This window comes from Lissotriton helveticus, chromosome 5_1 (genome assembly GCF_964261635.1).
Source record: "Lissotriton helveticus chromosome 5_1, aLisHel1.1, whole genome shotgun sequence".
NCBI lineage: Eukaryota > Metazoa > Chordata > Amphibia > Caudata > Salamandridae > Lissotriton > Lissotriton helveticus.
Window position 1 is genome coordinate 765,258,150 of NC_136065.1, and position 20,075 is coordinate 765,278,224.

Genomic DNA, 20,075 nt, shown 5'->3' on the forward strand with positions numbered 1-20,075 from the left:
GTCTCCTGTGCTGCGGGAGGACCGGGCCATTCAAATACGCCTCTTGACGTGTGTGCAGCGTCTCCTGGGTGCCTGTAGCCTGCTGGTATCTGTAGTCCCCCGCCTCTTCCGCGGTAACGTGCTTCATGCCACTAGTAAAAACAATTACGTCTCCCGCGTTGCAGGAGGACCTGGCTGTTCAAATACGCCTCTCGGCTCGTGTGTAGTGTCTTCTGTGTGCCTGCAGCCTGCCAGGATATGTAGTCTCCCGCCTCTTCCGCAGTAAAGTGCTCCATGCCACTAGTAAAAACAATTACGGTTTCCACTATCTACTCATTTTGTACTCCTAATAACTCAGGAAATTCCCAGGGATTCCCCCAGCAAGTGAGGAAATCCCACAATTCTAACATTATAATGAGGGGTGATTGTACCCAACAGTGTCATAATGAAACTTGATGGGGCCCCCCTGCAAGGTATGTGGTGGACTCCCTCCAGACTCCATCAGGCGCTCTCCTGCCAGGGTGCTGTGCTGAGGGGGGACCCTGGAGCTTGGCCCCCCTGCACTGCAGGGGTTGCGCAAGCCTCTGTTAAGCTACTGGCACCCATCGCTCACACAGTTTAAGTCTTCTTGATAATTCTTAGAATTACTTCTTCGGGATTGGCAAAAAAACACGATAAAAAGGAAGTCTAACTGATTTCCTGGTTGTGTGATGGAACAATGCATGCCTCAGCAACGCATGCCTGAACCACGTGGTCTTAACCATGATCGTGTCTTTACCACGCATGCCTTTAGCGCACAATTTTGTTGTAAAGACATTATTGTTAAAGGGACATGTGTGGTAAAGAACATACTCCTGCCCCTCTGCCCTGAGTCCTAAAATTCGGCCTGCAGTTAATTCTACCCGACCCAGCCCTATAAACTATCACAACCCCCTATCCTGATCCTTAAAATCTGACTCACTAGCCCCAAAGAACGACTCTGACCCCAGCACCCGTTCCTGAGCCCTAAAACTAGCCCCACCCCCTAAAACCTACCCCCATCTCCCGCCTGCCCCATCCCAACTGCCCTGTCGTCCCGAAAACTTCTCTTTTCCTTTTCCCTGCCCTGAGCCCTAAAACTCAGCTCCCTAAAAATGACTCCGACCCCAGCCCCCCTCCCTGAGCCTTAAAACCTGCAGTGCTGCTAGGCGAAACATTATTGTGTAGTTCCTACCAATCTGTAGGGACTGCACATTGTTTGGCCAACAGGATATGTTGTCCTATTAACCAGTTAGCTCACAGTGCCACCGTAAGCCCCCCTAACCTACCAGGGAGTGAATGGGTTTCTGGCAAGCCCTGATAATGGCTACTCTGACCCCTCAGGGATCATGGGAACAGTACGGAACCTTTCGCTCAGTCACTCATGCTTACTTATTCTCAGAGAAATAGACAGCCAATACACAGTGGGACATTTTCAAAAATCTGTATTGAACCAACGTGTAAATAGTGGATATAGCACTACCATGGTGCTAACAATATATTTATGCAGGCATAAAAGCATGACAGTAATCTAGCGTACTGCTACTATGCAGACCCTACTCTAAGTGTACCTAGAGTATGTGTAGGTGTAGAGCAAATGGTGTTACCTGATGGGATGAATGAAGGACCCCGTCTTGGTCACAAACTGGACACCCCTCACAAGATGTCAGACCGCTGCACAGTGACTTCCCAGCATGCAAGGACCCTCGGTGTCAGTGAAAGTACCTCCTCTACTAATATGTCTGGATGCTAATTTTTTATAATAAAAAGCAGCCTTGCGATCTGCTCATATATTAGTGATGTTATGAATATGTGTAAAAGGCCCTGTCACCCCGTGGATGAAGTAACTGATGACATTTGTAAGTAGTGCAAAACGAGACCCTGTACATAATGTTCAGGATGCTGTGATAATGTTGCGCGAAGCTATATGTGAAAACAATTTTAGTTTCAGAGAAACTAATCCATCATTGTCGTGCATGCAAATATGTGCAAAAGGTCACCACTGGAAATGTTATTTTTGAGGTCAATGTAAGAAATAAGCTGCTTCGCTACATGGGCCTAACTCGGTAATATACCAACAAGTACATCAGCATGGTGGTGCATGCACTGCAACACCGATTAGATTTGCGAATACCTGCTAAGGCAAATGTCATTAATGGCATCGACCACTGCCATGTGTGGTGAGGGATTAGTATGGTAATAGCAGGGATATGAGACAGGGCAGAGGAAGTCACCTTCCAGGGCTAAAGGAGGGTCTTAGAAGTTAGAGGGCTAACATTCATGTTATAAATGGCATATACCACCATCTGCATTCAGAGGTAAAGAAGGTAGTGCTTAACCCTGGGGTGGTAGAGGAGCATGAGTGGAACATGAATTTTATTTACCACCAGTCATTTAGAAGATATTTTCCTAAGACATTGATGACGCTTCAGAGCCAGCTGCTACTCTTTCTGTTTACGTTACTCAGAGCAATCCAAACATTCTCAAATTGGATACATAAAGCCCAAATATAAAACTATACAACATAACACAGAGCAGGTAACTGCAATGGTTTCTTAGGAAAATGCAGTCGGAACTACTTACCCAGCTTTCCTGCGATCATGGTCGTTGAGAGCTAGTTGGAACACATAGTCCCGCAGGTAGGTCTGTAGTTCCTGGTATGTACCAACCGTTTCATTGAATGTACTAGATGGAATGATGAACAAAAGTCAAAGAATTAGCGATTAAAGAAGCTGTCATCTTTTCATACATACATACATACAGGTTGGGTACTTTGTTAAATAAGGGATCATGATTAAATGGACATAGGAAAGATATGGATAGGAATAATAAGCAGGCTTAGGGAAAGTGAGAAAGCAATGCGAAAACCACTGATATATCATCACTACATTTTCCCAGCACAGAGTGCTCAACAGAGGGAAGTTAAATAGTACATACTAAGTCCCAGATTTATTAAGACTTTGCACAACTGCAATGTAACACAAAGTGATTCTGTGCAATGCATTGATATGTATTTTCCAGCGCAAAAGGCATTTTGTTCTGAAAAGATGCCCTTTTCTTGGCCGACTAAAGCACTTTGCACTGCTTGACGTCATGGGGGCATTCCAATGCATGGGACAGTTCTGGAATGTCAAGGCACTGGAAATGTAGGGTATGCTTCCAGCACAATTCCTATGTTAGACATAGAACACACCTCTGCACCGGTGAACAACCTTTACAACGCAACTTTTACCACGCAGTGCCTTTACGACGCAACTTTTACAACGCAAACCATTACAACGCATTGCGCTGAGGGACGCTCTAGGATAGGGAAAAGGTTTAATGTACTATCCAACACCTTCCCTACTATCCACGGGGACTGGAGTTGGAATAGTAAATTAAACTATTCACTATCCAGCGCCCAAAAGCATTATGCGTTGTAAAGGTTTTCGTTATAAATACCGAGTTGTAAAGGCATGCGATGTAAAAGCATGCGTTGTAATGTCATACATCCCCACCATGGCACAAAGCTGCGTGTTGCTAAAGGCAGCCTAATTAGAATGTCTGTGCAGAGGATGACAGCAGCAACGGATGTATGACGATTCAATGCAAACAAACACAACGCACACCATTACATCGCATTCCTCACATAGCACACACCATTACATCGCACACATTCACCACGCAAACCATTACATCGGACTCCGCATTCACACGCATGCAAAATACTTTTTCACGCACACTACGACCATGCATTCTATCACACAATCGTTCCTTCTGTGTCTCCATCTCTCCCTTCAAGTCCAACTTCCAACCACTGGCCATGGGGGTTCCGCAGGGATCCTCGCTGAGTCCCACGTTGTTTAATCTATACGTGAGACCGCTAGCTGATGTCGCTAGGCAGTGGGGCCTAACATTGGTCTCATATGCCGACGACACACAGCTGGCGGTTACTCTCAGCGGGGATGCGGAAGTGGATGCCCCCAGGTTTCAGGATGGATTGAAGGCGCTGGCTAGCTGGTTGACAGGGAACTGTCTCCAGCTGAATGCCACTAAAACAGAAGTTATGGTTGTCGGTAGGGGAGCGGAACTCTGGGGTGATCAATGGTGGCCATCTGAGCTGGGACCATCCCCGGCGCCGGTTTTGGAGCTGAAAAATCTGGGAGTGTGGATAGACTCGGGTCTGACTTTCGTAGGACATACTAAAAGAACAGCGGCTTGTTGCTTTGGTCTGCTGAGAGGCTTAAGACCTGTTCTTAAGTACTTTGATGCCCCAACTAGACAGTTAGTAATCCAGGCCACTGTCATCTCTCGCCTGGATTACGCGAGTTCTCTTCTCGCCGGGGCCAATCAGGCTGAGCTTACTCGATTACAACGGGTACAAAACGCCGCAGCCAGGGCGATTGTCGGCCTCCCTAAATTCTGCTCGGTGGCGAATGTTCTTCGCTCCCTACACTGGCTCCCAATAAGGAAGCGTATTCTCTTCAAGATACTCTGCCTGGCTTTTAAGATCTTGAGAGGCATAGGCCCTGAAATCTTGTCTGGCTCTGTTTCCCTTTATGTCCCTACTCGCACTCTTCGCTCCCAGGGCCAGGCCCTGGTTGTAGTCCCCAGATACAGGCTGTGCCGCATGGGCGGCCGCTCCTTTGGTGTAAAGGCGGCATCAGCCTGGAACTCTCTCCCGGTGGAATTGCGCCTGTTAGAGGATCTAATGGATTTTAGGAAAGCCTTGAAAACATTCCTGTTTTAGTCTCTAACCCCTAGCATGTGTTATGTATTTTAGAGTGTTCTTCCCTGGTTCTCTTTTTTAGTTGTGTTATGTTTTTTAGGCACTTCCTTGTCAAATGCGCCAGGACGCTCCTTAGCTGGAGTAGCTGTGCGCACAATAAAAACCAATAACATAACATAACATAACACCACAAAATTCTCGGTAATGGCCCCGCCAAATAGAGTACAACGCCCTGACACTTCCCTCAACCCGAAGGTGTAAACAGTAAAGGCAAAACAGTACCACACACTAACAACCCTAAGGTGTAAACAGCAAAGGCAAAACAGTACCATACAATAACCGTAACCCTAAAGCCTAAAACAGTTCCATATACGACTCCTAACCCTAAAGCCTAAAACAGTACCATATACGACTCCTGACCCTAAGCTCTAACTCTAAAGCCTAAAACACTCCCATATTCGACTTGTAACCCTAAGCCCTAACCCTAAAGCCTAAAACACTCCCATATACTACTCTTAACCCTAAGCCCTAATCCTAAAGCCTAAAACACTCCCATATACTACTCTTAACCCTAAGCCCAAACCCTAAAGCCTAAAACACAACCATATACTACTTTTAACCCTAAGCCCTAAAGCCTAAAATCCTCCCCTCCACTAAACTCCCCATAAACTCCCCTAAAAGTGTCACCTCCACTACGGCCCTAAAGCCTAACACTCAACCTTACCTGTCTCTCGTCGTGTTTCCAGCGTTATCTCCCCACCGTCCGGGTTCCAGCACCTGCGTTCTAAAAGCGCCTGCGATGTAATGGCACCCGCAATGTAACGTCGTGCGTAGTGAACGCACGCGTCGTAACGTCGCGTGCGTTGTGACAGCACGCGACTTATATGCATGCGATGCGACGCATGCGCTGCGATGGGTGTTCCCCGCAGCAACAGGCCAGTTCTACTAGATATGGCTCTGCACTGTGTTTCCTCCCTTGCACAAGCAGAGCAGCTAATTTGGTAGCTGCGATGTGAAATATTAGTAAACCTACCTCTTGGTTTTCTAGTTATGGAGCAAACACGTTCACTCAACCTGACCTATAAGATGCTAGTGCATTCGCGCGATGGAGCACAAATTGTTAAACATTGAAGGTGCTTTTTAGATTATACGATCTAATAAAATACAATAGAGAATCCTACACTTTTTCTTAGTGGTTTGATAATGTAATCTCATATGGATCACTGGAGATTTTTTAAATATCAAACTGTACCTCAAGAGACCAACATTAGGTGTGGGGATTTGTGTAATAAACCAGGTGCATTAGCAGATTGTATCGGGCTTTCTTAAGAAAGGGCCACCAACTGTAGAATGCCTTGACACTTTCTGTGAGGCCTACCCTCGTTGTATGAAATACCTACTGCATTGTTCAATACAAATTATACTTGCATGTACACACTTAGTTTCAAGAGCTAAAAACCGAATATAACATGCATTTGAAATGCAATAGGTCTCGCATTCATGTGAGTTTGAGCTATTGACACTGTAAATGAGAATGCCTTTTATTTATATTTTGGGCTTTAAAACATAAATAAAAGGCACTGTCATTTACAATACTAATAGCTCAAACTCTCGCAAATGTGAGACCTATTTGCATTTGCAATAAAGGGCCTTCTCTGCTGCTTGTTAGATTGTAAATATCAGAGGAAGAGACCGACCTGCAACGTCTTCAAAGTAGTGATAAATACTGCAGTGAAGAAGATGAATAAGTGTTATAAATTACACAGACACAAAAAGTGAAGTAAGAGTTACACATGATCTGAGCTATAAACACTAACAAAGCGCTCCAACACCTTTCGCTCTGTGATTACACTGTCGCTGCTCAGGAGTTTGAGTTGGAGGGGGGCTATTTCCTGCCCTCCCCGTGATTTGAGTGTGCAGTGTGGCATTGAGTAATGTCATTGCTATCTTTGGCCTAATAATAAATACTCCATCTGTAGTAGGGTCCTGACTTCACCCCCTGGTGCAGGGCTGGCTGTGCTTTATGGCAGGCATGGAGGGGGGGGATGGTCTCGGCTGCAGCTCCTCCCTCGTACAGTGCCCCTGCTATTACCAGTGAGCGAGAGGCGCTGAAGTGGTGCTACTGAAATTGGTGGTGGTGGTGTTGGTTTTGATGGTGGGGTGGTATTGGTGGTGGTGGTATTGGTGGTGGTGGCATTGGTGGTATAGGTGGTGGCGGTATTGGTATTGGTGGTGGTGGTATTGGTATTGGTGGTGGCATTGGTATTGATGTTGATGGTACTGGTATTGGTGGTGGTGGTGATATTGGTGGTGGCATTGGTAGTGGTGGTATTGATATTAGTGATATTGGTGGTGGTATTGGTGGTGGTGATATCGGTATTGGTAGTATTGGTGGTGGTGGTGGTATTGGTGATATTGGTGGTGGTGATAGTATTGGTGGTAGTGGTATTGGTGGTGGTGGTATTGGTGGCTGTGGTGGTATTGGTGGTGGTATTGCCGGTGGTATTGCTAGAGGTGTTGTTGGTGGCTCTAACCAGGCTCTTGGAACAGTTTCACCAGATAAAGTCTGGCTCCTCCCTAGATCCAGCACCACCCCATGTACTATACAAAGCAGGAAAAGTGATACTTCCCCACATGCTTAAAATAATGATTCAATGCATGGCTATTGGCTTTGTCCCGACACCTTGGAAGCATGCCATGGTGAAGGCTCTATTAAAAAAAAACTGGATTCAGATGATTTGGGTAACTATCGCCCTATATCTCTGTTTCCAGTGATCATTAAAGCACTAGAGAAGCATGTTAAGTCAGCCATCTCAGAATTTTGGGAAACTAACAGCCTTCTGCATGCCACACAAACAGGCTTCTGGCCTCTTCATGGCAGAGAAACTGCACTGCTGGCCATGGTGGAGGAATCCAAATTGATCCACGATCAAGGGGGTGCAGTGGCCATCATCCTCCTAGATTTAAATTCAGCGTTCGACACTGTAAACTTTGACATACGAGGGGAGAGACTCAGGAGGAGAGGTGTCTTGGGTGAGGCACTTAAATGGATCCAGTCCTACCTAGAGAACAGGACCTTCCAGGTTTTCTCAGGGGTAGCTACTTCTAAAGTTTTGGGACTCAGTTGTGGAGTCCCTCAGGGATCCTCCCTGAGTCCCACAATATTTAATGTGTATATGCAGCCACTGGCGGTTATCATCTTGCCTTATGGGATAAAAATGATCACCTACGCAGATGAGACCCACCTGGTAATCTCTATTAATAGCCCTTGTAACCCCTCTACCGACTTGGAAGCCTGCCTGGAAGATGTGGCTTCATGGATTGAACACTCCTGCCTTAAACTGAACGGGGGAAGACCAAACGAATGCTTTTGGGTAACACCTCCGGCCTGGACCTCAAACAAGTCTGGCCTAACTGCCTGGGACCTGTCTCTCCCCCAAAGACTAAGATAGAAAGCCTGGGTGTTTGGCTGAGCAGCTCCCTTGAATTCAAAGACCAAGCAGTAAGAGTACCCGGAGCATGTTTCGGCGCTATGAGACTTCAGTGCAAGAGTTCCCTCCTCTTGTCACTAAGTGCCAGGAGGATCCTGATACAGACCCTGGTCCTATCACTCTTGGACTATGGAAACTCCTTATACCTTGGAGCACCCACTGCAACGCTAAGGAAACTCCAAGTGACTTAGAATTGTGTGGTCAGATTGCTGCTGGGGGTGCCGAAAATCAATTCAGCCAAACCAGCCCAGAGAACGCTACACTGGCTACCTGTCTCCGACAGAGTCAAATTTAAGTTTCTGTGCATAGCCCATAGGACATTCTGGGGTAGTGGCCCAGCTGTCAATAGACCTCTTATCACCCCTTATTTCCCTCAGAAATGCCTCCGCTCTACCCATCTCCACTTGGCAGTTTCCCCGAAAAGTTGTTTACAATGTGGCCAGACTGTGGAACGCAATGCCCCCTGTGAGAAGTTGGACTGGCATATGTTGTCCAGTATTCTAGTGGGCACCTTGCACCAGTCCAAATGGCCCTTATTGATGGTAGGTTTAAAGTCAACCTTATAGAAAGCTATCCTAGTGGTAGCCGTGGAGAGCAGCCTTCAGGCTAAGACTTAGAGGCGAGTTAAGAAGTTGTTTTACCAGTTTTACCAGTCTATAATCTCTTGAATGATCAAATGAAAGCACACCATACAAGGTATATATCAAATATATATGTATTTATTCTAAACACAACCCCTCTGGTCTCTTTATGAGGCTAGAGGTAAAAGTACAATACAAGAAACTTAATTAGCATACGATAAGTTGCACAGTATATGTTATGCCTTAGGGGCCTGACAAACCATATACTAAAATAGTGGTATAAGAACCACATGAGGAATAGAAGACAGGCCTAGGGCTTGTAGAACCGCTGGGGCAACCAGGAACCACCCAAGGTAGGGACGCAGGAGACCCACGGGGACGTGTGCAGTGTCTAAACACAGCTGGGACTCACCAGTAACTTTCTATGGAGAACGAACAAGTTACAATTTTAAAGATTAAGGACACTTAGAGGTGAACTACGATTGAACCCTTGTAGACTAGAACACTTCGAGAGTCAAGACCCATGGGAGCACCGGTGTATTCGTGTTACCTCACCCTTGGAAGCCGGGTGCATAGGTGTCTTTTGATGTCAGGTTTCGTCGTCGATTCCAATGGAGAGCTGCGAAGAAATGCTGCAGGCCACCAGAGGAAAAGTTTCCGGGTGGTTCCAAGGGGGGTTCGGAGATGTGAAGAACCTGAAAGCAGAGGGGACAGAGTCTGGGTCACTAGCCAGTGACCAGGATGGCGACAGGAAGATGCCAGCCGATGTCGGGTGCTTTCAAGTGAAGTAGGTGAAGCTTGACTCTTCAGCCATGGAGGTATCAATGACAACCAGGAGCTGGATTTGAGCTGTCCCATATAGGATATTGAGTGCTGCAGTGTCGGATTCCAGATTGGACCAAACAAGCCTTGGCAACAGCAACCCACGCAAGATGACAAGATTGGCTTCGGTGCAGACCAGCAAGGTCTGTGGGACTCACCCTTTGAAGGGGAGTCAGAGCACATCTGGAGTAACCAGGTAAGCTCAAGAACCAAAGGATTGTCTTTCGTGGGGGCCAACTAGCCAATGGACTAGGAACCGCGAAGGAGCCTCGAGCTGCGGTGAAGAAAGGGGACTCACGGGTCACTCGTTGAGTGCTGGCCTCTATACTACGGTGCAAAAGGTGCTCGGGGTAGGGGCTTCAAATACCCCAATGCACAACTTTGGGAAACTTTGGGAAGTAGGTGGAGATGCAAAAATACAGGATGTCCAGGAGTTCCGGTCCCACGTCTCTCGTGTCAGCTACAGGTCTCAGCTCTACTGGGAACTTGTGTCAGCTTCAGAGACGTCTGGAAGTCTGTGTGTCCTGTGTTGCAGATTCTTCGGGATCCGGCGGGAGCCTCGAAAATGTAGACCGGCAAAGATGCTTCTTTGGTGCCTGTTTGAACAGGGAGTCACTCCTTTACCCCAAGGGAGGTCTTTCAGCCGAAATTAAATGTCGAAGGTCCAAGATTTCTTCTTCAGAGTTTCGTCCAGGGTAATCCAAAGTCCTAGGGACTGGGTTCCTATACTTATATTAGGGGATGGACTAACTCTATGGCCCCACCTATGGGAGGGCCAGGGGAGGGGTTGGTTACACCCCTTCTCCTTTGTCCAGTTTCACGCCAGAGCTGGGGCTGAGTGCCCCAGCAATCGGTTTAAACTGGGAAATGCATGGAGCACCTTGTGTGCCCCAGGCAGTGTCTGAAAAGCATTCACTGAATTTTACCCACCCTGCCCCAATACACTATAGCCTGTCTGGGGAGGTGCTAGCACCTCCCTGGACAGGAAACCTATTGTTCAGGCCTCCCCTGCCGGAGTTTTATCCAGCAGCAGGAGATCAGACTCATGTCTGTGGCAGCAGCATCCATTTTGTGATGCTGGGGCTCTGTTTAACTTTTACCGGGTAAACCGGTGTGTACATGTCTTCTAGCTCTAGAAGGGTGGAATGCGCGGCAGGTAGTATTCAAAAGTGTTTGACACCAAACACGACATGTTTTGATGGAGCCATTCCAAAGTTGGCATTAACCGCAGGGTTTATAATGCACTCAAGAGTATATGGTATGGCTGTATCAAAGAACAGCTATAGAGAAGGGATTCCGAAAGCTGCAGAGGGACTCAGCTCATGCTAGGGCACCCTCTCACACAAAACCAAGCACTCTGCCTCCAGGATTGTCAAGGCCTGCCATAGGAATGACTTATAGGTTTATATGTGTCTGTTTTAAAAGGTAGATATAGGTATAATATATCTAAGTAAGTGGAGCAAGCACCACCTTACCCAGGCTGCAGTAGCAGACCTGTGGTGTCATTTGGGAAGGCTTCCCAGGGGTGGCATATTACATGCTTCCGCCCCTGGTAGGCCTCTGGGATAATTATGCCCTTGGTACCTAAGGTACCATATACTAGGGACTCACAAGGGTAAGCCAGTAACCAATATGGAGTGTACCTAATGTACATGCAATCAGTTTAGAGAGGAAGCAGCTAGGCTGGTTAGCAGGGCTCCAGACAGACTAAAGTCCATAAATCAGTGAAACACAGCAAAAAGTGGGGGCAACCATAGTAAGCAGATCCTAGTCTCCCACAGTCAGGAAGCACTAATAGAGGTGACGCTAGGACACACTGTCTTTGGTATGTGGCTAACTCGTATTACAAATCTAACACCAAGGTAAAGACCACTGCAGAAGAGCCTCTAAATGCATTGTGCTGTCTGCTTCTTGTTCCATTGTTTAGGATGTCCCTCATTGGCCCAAAAATGTCCTATGGAGAATAACAAAGTTGAGACTACTTCTTGCACTCCATAGTCCATAAACCTCTAACCCACAGCTACATGGCACCAATTATACGCTATTTGACGTTTTAAGGCTGGAATGCATTGTTCTTGTTGCTTCGCTTTCATTAATTCTGCAGTTTTGCAAAACCTATAGATGCTCACCAACTACTTTAGTCATCTTTTTTCACTCTCCACACTGTCTGCATCCTCACACTCATCTGCACTGTGTCACCTTACCCTTTTTGCATCCTTTTACACTTACTATCTGTCATTTAATGAGATCTGTGTTACCACACCCACTCTGTGCCCCGATCAGTTGGTATAACTTTCAAACCACACTCATTTGGAGGGAGATCGTCTTCCTTGGACTCCTTGATCTCCATGAAAACACGTGAGGTGCCTGATATAGACTTTAATTGGATCATGTTTTTTGCAAACAAACATCAAGCTTCAAACATTTGTCACTTTGTTAACTTCAGTAGATAATCCTTCACAATATCTGATGTTATCCTCTTAGGAGACTCAACAGACTGAGTGGTATGTTTAGTGTGTCACCTCATTTACAATGTGGTAACTCAAACACTATGTGCCTTCTTCTTATGTACTCTCCTTTATTACTCACTCATTATCACTCACTCAGTTTCTGCCTCCAGATGCCCGCTTTCATATTCTGTTCCATGTATATTCTATGTACTTATCCAGTTCGTGCACTTTTACCCTCTCTGTGCAAGGAGCCTCTCATCAACTATGTACTGTGTTCACCTCCCACCTGCTCTGCCTTCATCTAATCTGCACACCCTCACTCAAGCTGTGCAACTCACCCTCCCTGCAATGCCACCTACAATACCTCTGCACCCACTTTCTGCTTCCTTGCCATTCCTGTGCCCCTTAACCTCTATGCCAAATACTCTTGGTAGTCCCTTAACAGCTCTCTGCTGTCTCAAGCTCTCTCTGATAATTACGTCACCAACCCCCACACTTTCTATGCCATCATATATACTTCATGTATGACTCACACACTACAAAAGAAACAGTAGCAACATGGCTTTCTCAATGGAAACTCTGGGGTGTTTGAGGGCCCACCATATGAAAACTTTACAAAATACAGTAGGAAACCGAGCATTTTTAATCACATTAGGGCAGCAACATTGATCAACAACCTAGTGAAATTTAGTTTGGAGCGGTGTTTGAGTGTTCTCCTCCAAGAATTTGGGGGTGGGGTTATTTAGTTCGAACGTTGTTCGTTTATGTGGATGAGACCAGACACTAGTCAAAGTGGTGTTGGATTGAAATGTTACTATAAATGGAGCCAATACTTAATTTGACCCAGTGGTTGCCAGTGGAACCCACTACCACTCATTGTTGTGGACCGGCACATATTCTTTCTTGTCAAACATTGACCAGGAGCAGGAGAGAGAAAAATAAATACAGCGGAAAGTAGGAGGAAGCAAAAGATGTACACACTATCACAAATGGAGGACGCAGGAACTTGGAAGAAAGAAATAAAGTGTAAAGTTTAATAATGGACTAAAGGGTCATGGAATGGAATCATGACTATGCATTGGATGCACGAACATTGAATAGCACCGGCCTCAGATTTATCAGTTGGAGTGGTTGGAACTCGTGGAATTTACACAACTTATTGACTGTGTGGAGCTCAGGGGTACCCCCTCAGATTATTTTAGAACCGTACTGATATATTTTAGACACATTATTCAAAGTGGATATACAGATACATGGTTGCTGAGTGAACTGTTTTGCACATCAAAGTTATGAGAGCATAACAAACAACCTAGGTTTTGGCTTCTTGTAGTTCTTTACTCTTATTTGTAAGGTTCAACCATCGCTTTAATGTCGAATACTTCTGAGTTTTATATTACTTATTACTCACACACATCTTTTCAACCGGCCCTTAAACTGCTCAGGTATGTTTCTGGGATTGTAACACGAGAGCTGCAAGGTACATAGAATCATGCCACATCTAATAACATATTATGAGATAGTAAATAAATCAACTGAACTATATTACTGATATTGGAACCTGCAATCTGGAAATAGAATAATAACCTTAATTGTCATTCAGTTCAAAGCACTTTGAAGGTATGTCAAGGTGGACAGTCATTTCAGTATGAGAGGATTCCGAGAGGTTGATAATTATGCATTATTAAACGCCAAGGGATTTTGGCCATGTCACTCTTGGCAGCTACCTTTGCAGCTGACTTGTGTGTTTTTTAAGTCATTTATTTGGGAATATCCATAAACATGGCTGCCAAGTTTCCCAGATCCATGCATGAAATGTTGTTTCAGTCCACACTTTTAATCAGGTTCTAATTGAATAATCGAGACCACAAGCCCTAGAATTCAAAGAAAAAAATAGACAGGAGCAGCTCATTACACATGGATCTGGGAAACTTGGCATTGCTGTATAACCTATTATAAAATTAGGCATGTTTAAAGCTGACATGCTCACTCAGTGAGTTGAAAATCACTGCTGACATCTGAGATCTGTAGGTCGCAATTTTAAGTTCCATCAAGGCCAACACCATCCTATTTAATGGTTATTATTTTTAATTTCAAGCAAGATAAATTATTAGTGTATTGTGTTACAGTAAGATCTATTTGCATGGCTAAGAATTAAAAGCTAATAGCTCGCTGTAGTGTTTAAATGAGCCACAGGTTTATTCATAAATTCAGCAGATATTCATAATAATACGTGCTAAAATACTGAAAGTATCAATAGTTAATGCTTGTTGTGCTATGTTCACAGTGTAAAAAGTGTTTAACAACAAAAAACATTTATGTGGTCATTAGGTCTCTCAAGTAAACATGTATCAAAATCGAAACAAACATTGGCAAAGCCAATAGATATCTGCAGTGAAACGTGCTGTTGCCAATGTTTGTTTTTGTTAGATGGCCACTTTGTGTGCATGCACAACCACAGGGCACATCTTTGAATGGGTTGGCTAATGCATCACAAATGCATTAAACTATGTGCAATGAATGTGCATGCATTCACAGCAGCCATCTTGGAAGTAATTTGTAATGTTTAAACACGCCCCTCCAATGATGGTCATTATAAATGTGCGTGCATCCCTAGTGCTATTTTTGAGTGAGTTTGATCAAGTATCACAACCCATTTCTTGGTGCCTGACCTTGTGAACTTGAAATGTGTAAAAACCCATTTTTACATGGATGTTGCCACTACCGCTGTGGCCATATAAAAAAGATTAAAAACAAAGTATAGTGGGAGAGGGATAAGAGAAGGACTCAACAAACAAAGTGAAAGGGAGCAGGGGAGCTACCGAGGTACTGGGGTGCATGAGGGGGATATTTAGAAACAATGGATGGGGCAGTGCAATGAAGTAAGATAGTGGTCCATGCACACCTGGATTCAAAAAAATAACTTTTACTCTCACTTCCAATTTTGTTAAGTTGTGCGCGCATGAATCACCGAGCGAGGATTGAGCCTTGAACTTGTCGCGTTAGCAACACCAGAGTTTAATATTCCCCTGATGAAGGGCTCCCAGTAGCCCGAAATGCATTGGAACAACTAATTTGGAGACTACATATTTGGAATATAACTTGGAGTTTTCAGTTTTACTGTTTTCAGTTCAAATCTATGTGGATTACAAACAACATTCAAAGTGAAGGAATTCAATTCATGAAAAAGGATTCACCTGTCTCAAACTGACTTAATGTAAATCAACGGATATTACGTTGTGCATTGGGCAGACACCCAGCCAAGGGGGTGCTATTCTCTGAAATGCAATGAAGTAACAGACATATTTGTGGAAAGAGGAATGCAACACTGTTAGAGGGTGGAATAAGGGTGGGTCAAAGCGAAGGTGGAAAGCAGCATATGGACGATAGCGGAAGGAAAGTAGCGTCCTAAATAAAAGCAAAGTGAGCAGAAGAAGGATACAAGTCAATCAATCAGATGCCCCTGGGTGGGATGAACACAAAAATAGGGAGGCAAGTCATCAAGTCAAGAGGAGACAAATTAGATAGAAGCCATCCAATCAAGAGCAAGGGGCTCACCGAAAGAGCTATGTGTGCTGGGACCTAAAAGGTATACATTTCAAGCCTCTTTCATGCCAGGGCTGTTTTAGTCTACCTGTGGTGTTTCTTCCCTCCATATTCCCTCAGCAGATGGCACAATGCGACATAGTCATGTCATTATGCCTAGAAACCGCCCCACTGATCATTGAAAAACACAGAAATGTAGGTTGTACACTCTTTTTTCTGGCCCCTTCTTCCTGTTCTTTGGTCAGCGGTTGTGCTTAGCAGGCACAGAGTTTCTCCAATACTGCTTCTGCCTGGAAGATATAGGGTCTGACTGAAAACAAGACTCCACTCTGGACAGAGTACTCAAATCAGCCCACAAAGCAGACGGTTTATGAATGGGGCATAGGGTATTGTCTGGTCAAAGCAGCACCCAAAACTACAAACCACTGGGAAGATGAAAGAGAGCACTGAATGGATGCTACAGCCATGGGCAGTTTCTCCATTTGGACTCCGGGGCAGTGCCAACAGAAATTCTTACACATTCCTGCAAAAATGTTAAATAAATCGATTAATTTGGAGATTCAATTGTATCTCTAAACAAATTGATGTATTTAAGTCTGGCTGTCTGTCCCAAGCTGCCTGCCCCACCTCGCTATGAAGCAGGAGACAGAAGACAGGCAGTAAATCAACTTTCAAAACTGTGATTAACAACCCACGATGCACGACACACAGCTTACTATTCTAAAGCCCTTAATTTCCATTGTAGTCTATGGTAGTAGCTACTATAGGCCAGTGACGCTTTCAGCATCACAGTTTCAGGCATCGGAGTCTCCACCTTTGTGCGAGGGCAGCCATATGTCAGTCACAAGCATGTATCCCACACTTTCCCATTCATCAAGCAAGCATGTGTGATTTGGTGCCTTGTCCTCAGTAATGGGAAGTGATATAATTATAATCTTACATTATGTATATTGTGCTGAAACCCAGGTCAAGCTAACCTCCCTAACTGTGACACCCCAGGCCCTTGGTTCATGTCCCTGGGCCCTTTAGAAGTAGAACTGCTGTATTTGTTCCCCCGTGATATTGATCCAAAAGACAAGCAGGGTTTTCGTTCTCTTGCGAAGTTGATCCAAATATCCAAGTCATGCACAAAGTAAGAAATATGTGCTTAAAGTAAAAGACAGTTATCTGTTGTATGGGGATAAAACTGGTCCTATCTTCATGCCACCAACATTAATGCTAAAATATTTATTGATTTGTGAATAATAAATGTTAGAAATATAAAGGCAATGCATCTCAGCAATTTAGTTCCTCTCTTTTTCATGTTTTATTTAATCTTACATTCCCCAATAGTGTTAGCTATTTTATCATATTATATTTCTGCAGTTTTTTCCATGCATTGAATTATTCTTCCATTGTGCATACTTTGAGTCGTAACAGGTGTTGATGAGGGGCTCTGACTGAGACCTCTGATGCTGAGGCTGAAGCCAAAGCAAAGTGCCTATCAGTGGGTTGGCCTCTCTGTAGAGTACACAGAACAATGGTTATGTATTCCAGTTGTAATTGAAATTCTACGAAAACGTGTGTGAAGGTAAATATTTCAATATATGTACAAGGCAAAAGCAAAAGGAAAGAAATTGCTTATATGTGAGTGAGTGCAGTGTATGGTTGGATGTGAGGGAGATGAGTGGAAGTGCGTTTGGAGAAGAGTGAAAAAAAGGTGCAGTGGAAGAAAGAAAGACGATTGAAGATGTGCAGGTGGATGAGATATGCAGTGAAAAAGGACATATTTATCTAATATAAAGCACACATAACTGAAGGCCAAAACTCGCACCACAGGCCTCAATACTATTTCATTCACAGACTCACAATTTCAGAATTGAAACATTTCCAATGTGAATTATTTATAACAAATCCTTGTTGTTAGCCATTTATTTTAAACAGTGAACAACCATTAGCATACTGATAGATTTTAGGTGTATGCCATATGTTGTGTTATATATCTGGATGTAATAATATCTCAGAGAGAAAACATAATACCGATTGGGTGGCACACTACGGGGATCACAGAAATCTATTTTATGTTTACCCTTTTCGAGAGCCCCCACACTTTTCATCCCACTTAAAGACCTGTCTGCACATTTTCTACATGACTAATTGCAGCCAGCCGTGGTGGGTGCTTCCCAAAGCTTGGTTAGAGCATTTTCTTCCAAATTTGATGCCACATGCAGCGCAAGACACTGGGCAAGCACACACTTTTCTAGGGCTGAAGTTGGCGCGCTGTACAATTTGCACATTACAGTAACAGGTAAACACATAAATGCAGAAATATATAATTCAGATTTTATTGTGTTTAATACTTCAAGTCTATATAAGCTTTATAAGCCTTGCTTTTCAGCACTAAATTCATTTGCTTTAAAATGCACCATTTGCCAATCTTATTTAAAAAAAAATTCTCAGAAGACCCACCCTGGACCCCATGTTTGTCCATTTTACTTGCTCACTTTGCTCGCTACATAAAAGTCATACCCAACATTTACGCCCCATCATCTTCACATGTCACCAGCCGCCGCTGGCTCTGTCCTTGGAAGCATGTACAACAGGTTCTGCATTACTTGCAAAGTCAATAGTAAACTAGTGTAATTGGCTAGCTCTGCAATCAGAAATATAATCTTATTTGAAAATAAACTTGAATTTTTCTGAGCCAATTGAGTTAGTTCTTCCGAAATGTGGCTGTGTAGTACAACATATTATCAAGGGTTTTATCTCCGCTTTTTTGGCTTTAAAAGCCAAGAAAGCGGAGAAAAAATGATCTCCCTATCAGCAACAGGGTGCTAACACGCAAATTCGCATGTTAGCACCCTTTTTCTCTACGCTTCCCCTTGCATCTCTAATGAGATGCCAAGGGGGCGTTCCACAGAAAAATAATAGGAGAAATGTTGTTAAGCGACATTTCTCCTATTATCAAGGATTTCGCTAACCCTGTTAGTGATAAAAAAAAGCAGCGCTAACTGCTGTTAGCGCTGCTTTTTTTACACCTGGTATTTTCCTGACTTAGCCATGATATCCTATGGAAGGTGGATGTCATGGCTAAGTTTGTGAGCCCCAATTATCAAGCTAACACCAAACTTCGAGAGATTATCGTTGGTTTTCCAGCGATAATCTCTCATTTGGCAGTTAGCGCAAGGATTTTTATCACTTCTGAGATGAACCTTGCTAATAGCAAGTTATCTCTGCGATAATTTCCGGCGATGCTTAGCGTTAAAAAATTCGTTGCTAAGCCTCGTTAGCGATAAATATCGCTAATCGTTGGTAATATGCCCCGCAGTTCGTACGCACTTCCCTTTCATTATTATTGGAAATTAACTTGTGATCTGTGCCTTGGAGACTGCACTGCATTCATGCCTCTTATTAACGGTGGCTGTCTGATTTTGAAGGATCATAGCTTAGAGATATAAGAATAGAGCTTTTAGGTTGATAATGTCTAAGGACTTTTTCCTTTTAAACTGGCCCCAGTACCTTACCTTTAATGGCATGAAAATTGGGCCATGTGTTTTTTTTCAGATTCCAAGAAGTAATCAGACACAGCACTAAGATATTCTGGACGTACAGCTTGTTCTTGGCATTGGATATGTAAAAATACAGTTCCACACTACATGAGCCAGGAAATTGTATGTTATCTGTATTATTATATCACAGTCTCCTGCACGAAGGTGTCAAACTAGTGCATATCACTGGCACGATCCGCACCAATTCACTGCTTATTCCCCAAATCCGTTTATCAAAATGGGAAGTATATTACACTGTGTTTAAAAACCGAGTAACGCTTCTGCCCTGCCTTGCAGAAGCCCCTCAAATGATTAAGAGCTACATCTATCATGCATTTTACAGCAAAATCGGGGATTTACGATTGGTAAATGCTTTTTGGTATGCATGAACTCCAATTTGCGATTTGGTAACAAGTTACTGAATTGCAATTTGGAATGGCGAATACATTCAAATCCAGCATTAGGATCAGGAAGGTTTGTGGCGTTTCTTCCTAATACTGAATTGTATTGGTATGTAGGAATGTTTTGCGACTGAAATGCAGTCGCAATACATTTGCATTTTACCACCTACTTGAAGTCGGTGATAACCCATTCGTGAAGTAAAAAAAATTATCAGGTAGTGGTCCCATGGACCATTACCTGCTCTTAAAAAATGAAAAGAAAACTTTTCGTTTTTCTTTTTCAAACGCAACCTGCTGTTTTCCATTAAGGAAAACGGGCTCCGTTAAAAAAAAAAATGATTGCTTCAATCACAGACATGGTGGTATGCTGATTCAGAAAGGCCACCATCCCTGTGATTTTAGTGATTCCTAATTAGTCGCACATTTAGACCTGCCTCATTAATATTAATGAGGATGGTCGATTTGCGACCCATTAGGAAATGCTTAATGAAACTCATGGAGTTTCATACATTCAAATAGCATTTACCTAACTTCGGTTCACAAATAATTGTAATT

General features: G+C 43.9%; 1 protein-coding gene across 2 annotated transcripts in view; it reads right to left on the bottom strand.

The window, feature by feature from the left end:
- Positions 1 to 20,075, bottom strand: part of LOC144753369 (cGMP-dependent protein kinase 2-like) — a 1,794,633-nt gene that overhangs the window by 641,034 nt on the left and 1,133,524 nt on the right. For both annotated transcript variants that reach the window (XM_078641085.1, XM_078641086.1), the window contains exon 9: positions 2,581 to 2,682. In XM_078641085.1, coding sequence (XP_078497211.1) covers positions 2,581 to 2,682 — 102 coding nt within the window. The remainder of the gene's footprint in view (positions 1 to 2,580; positions 2,683 to 20,075) is intronic.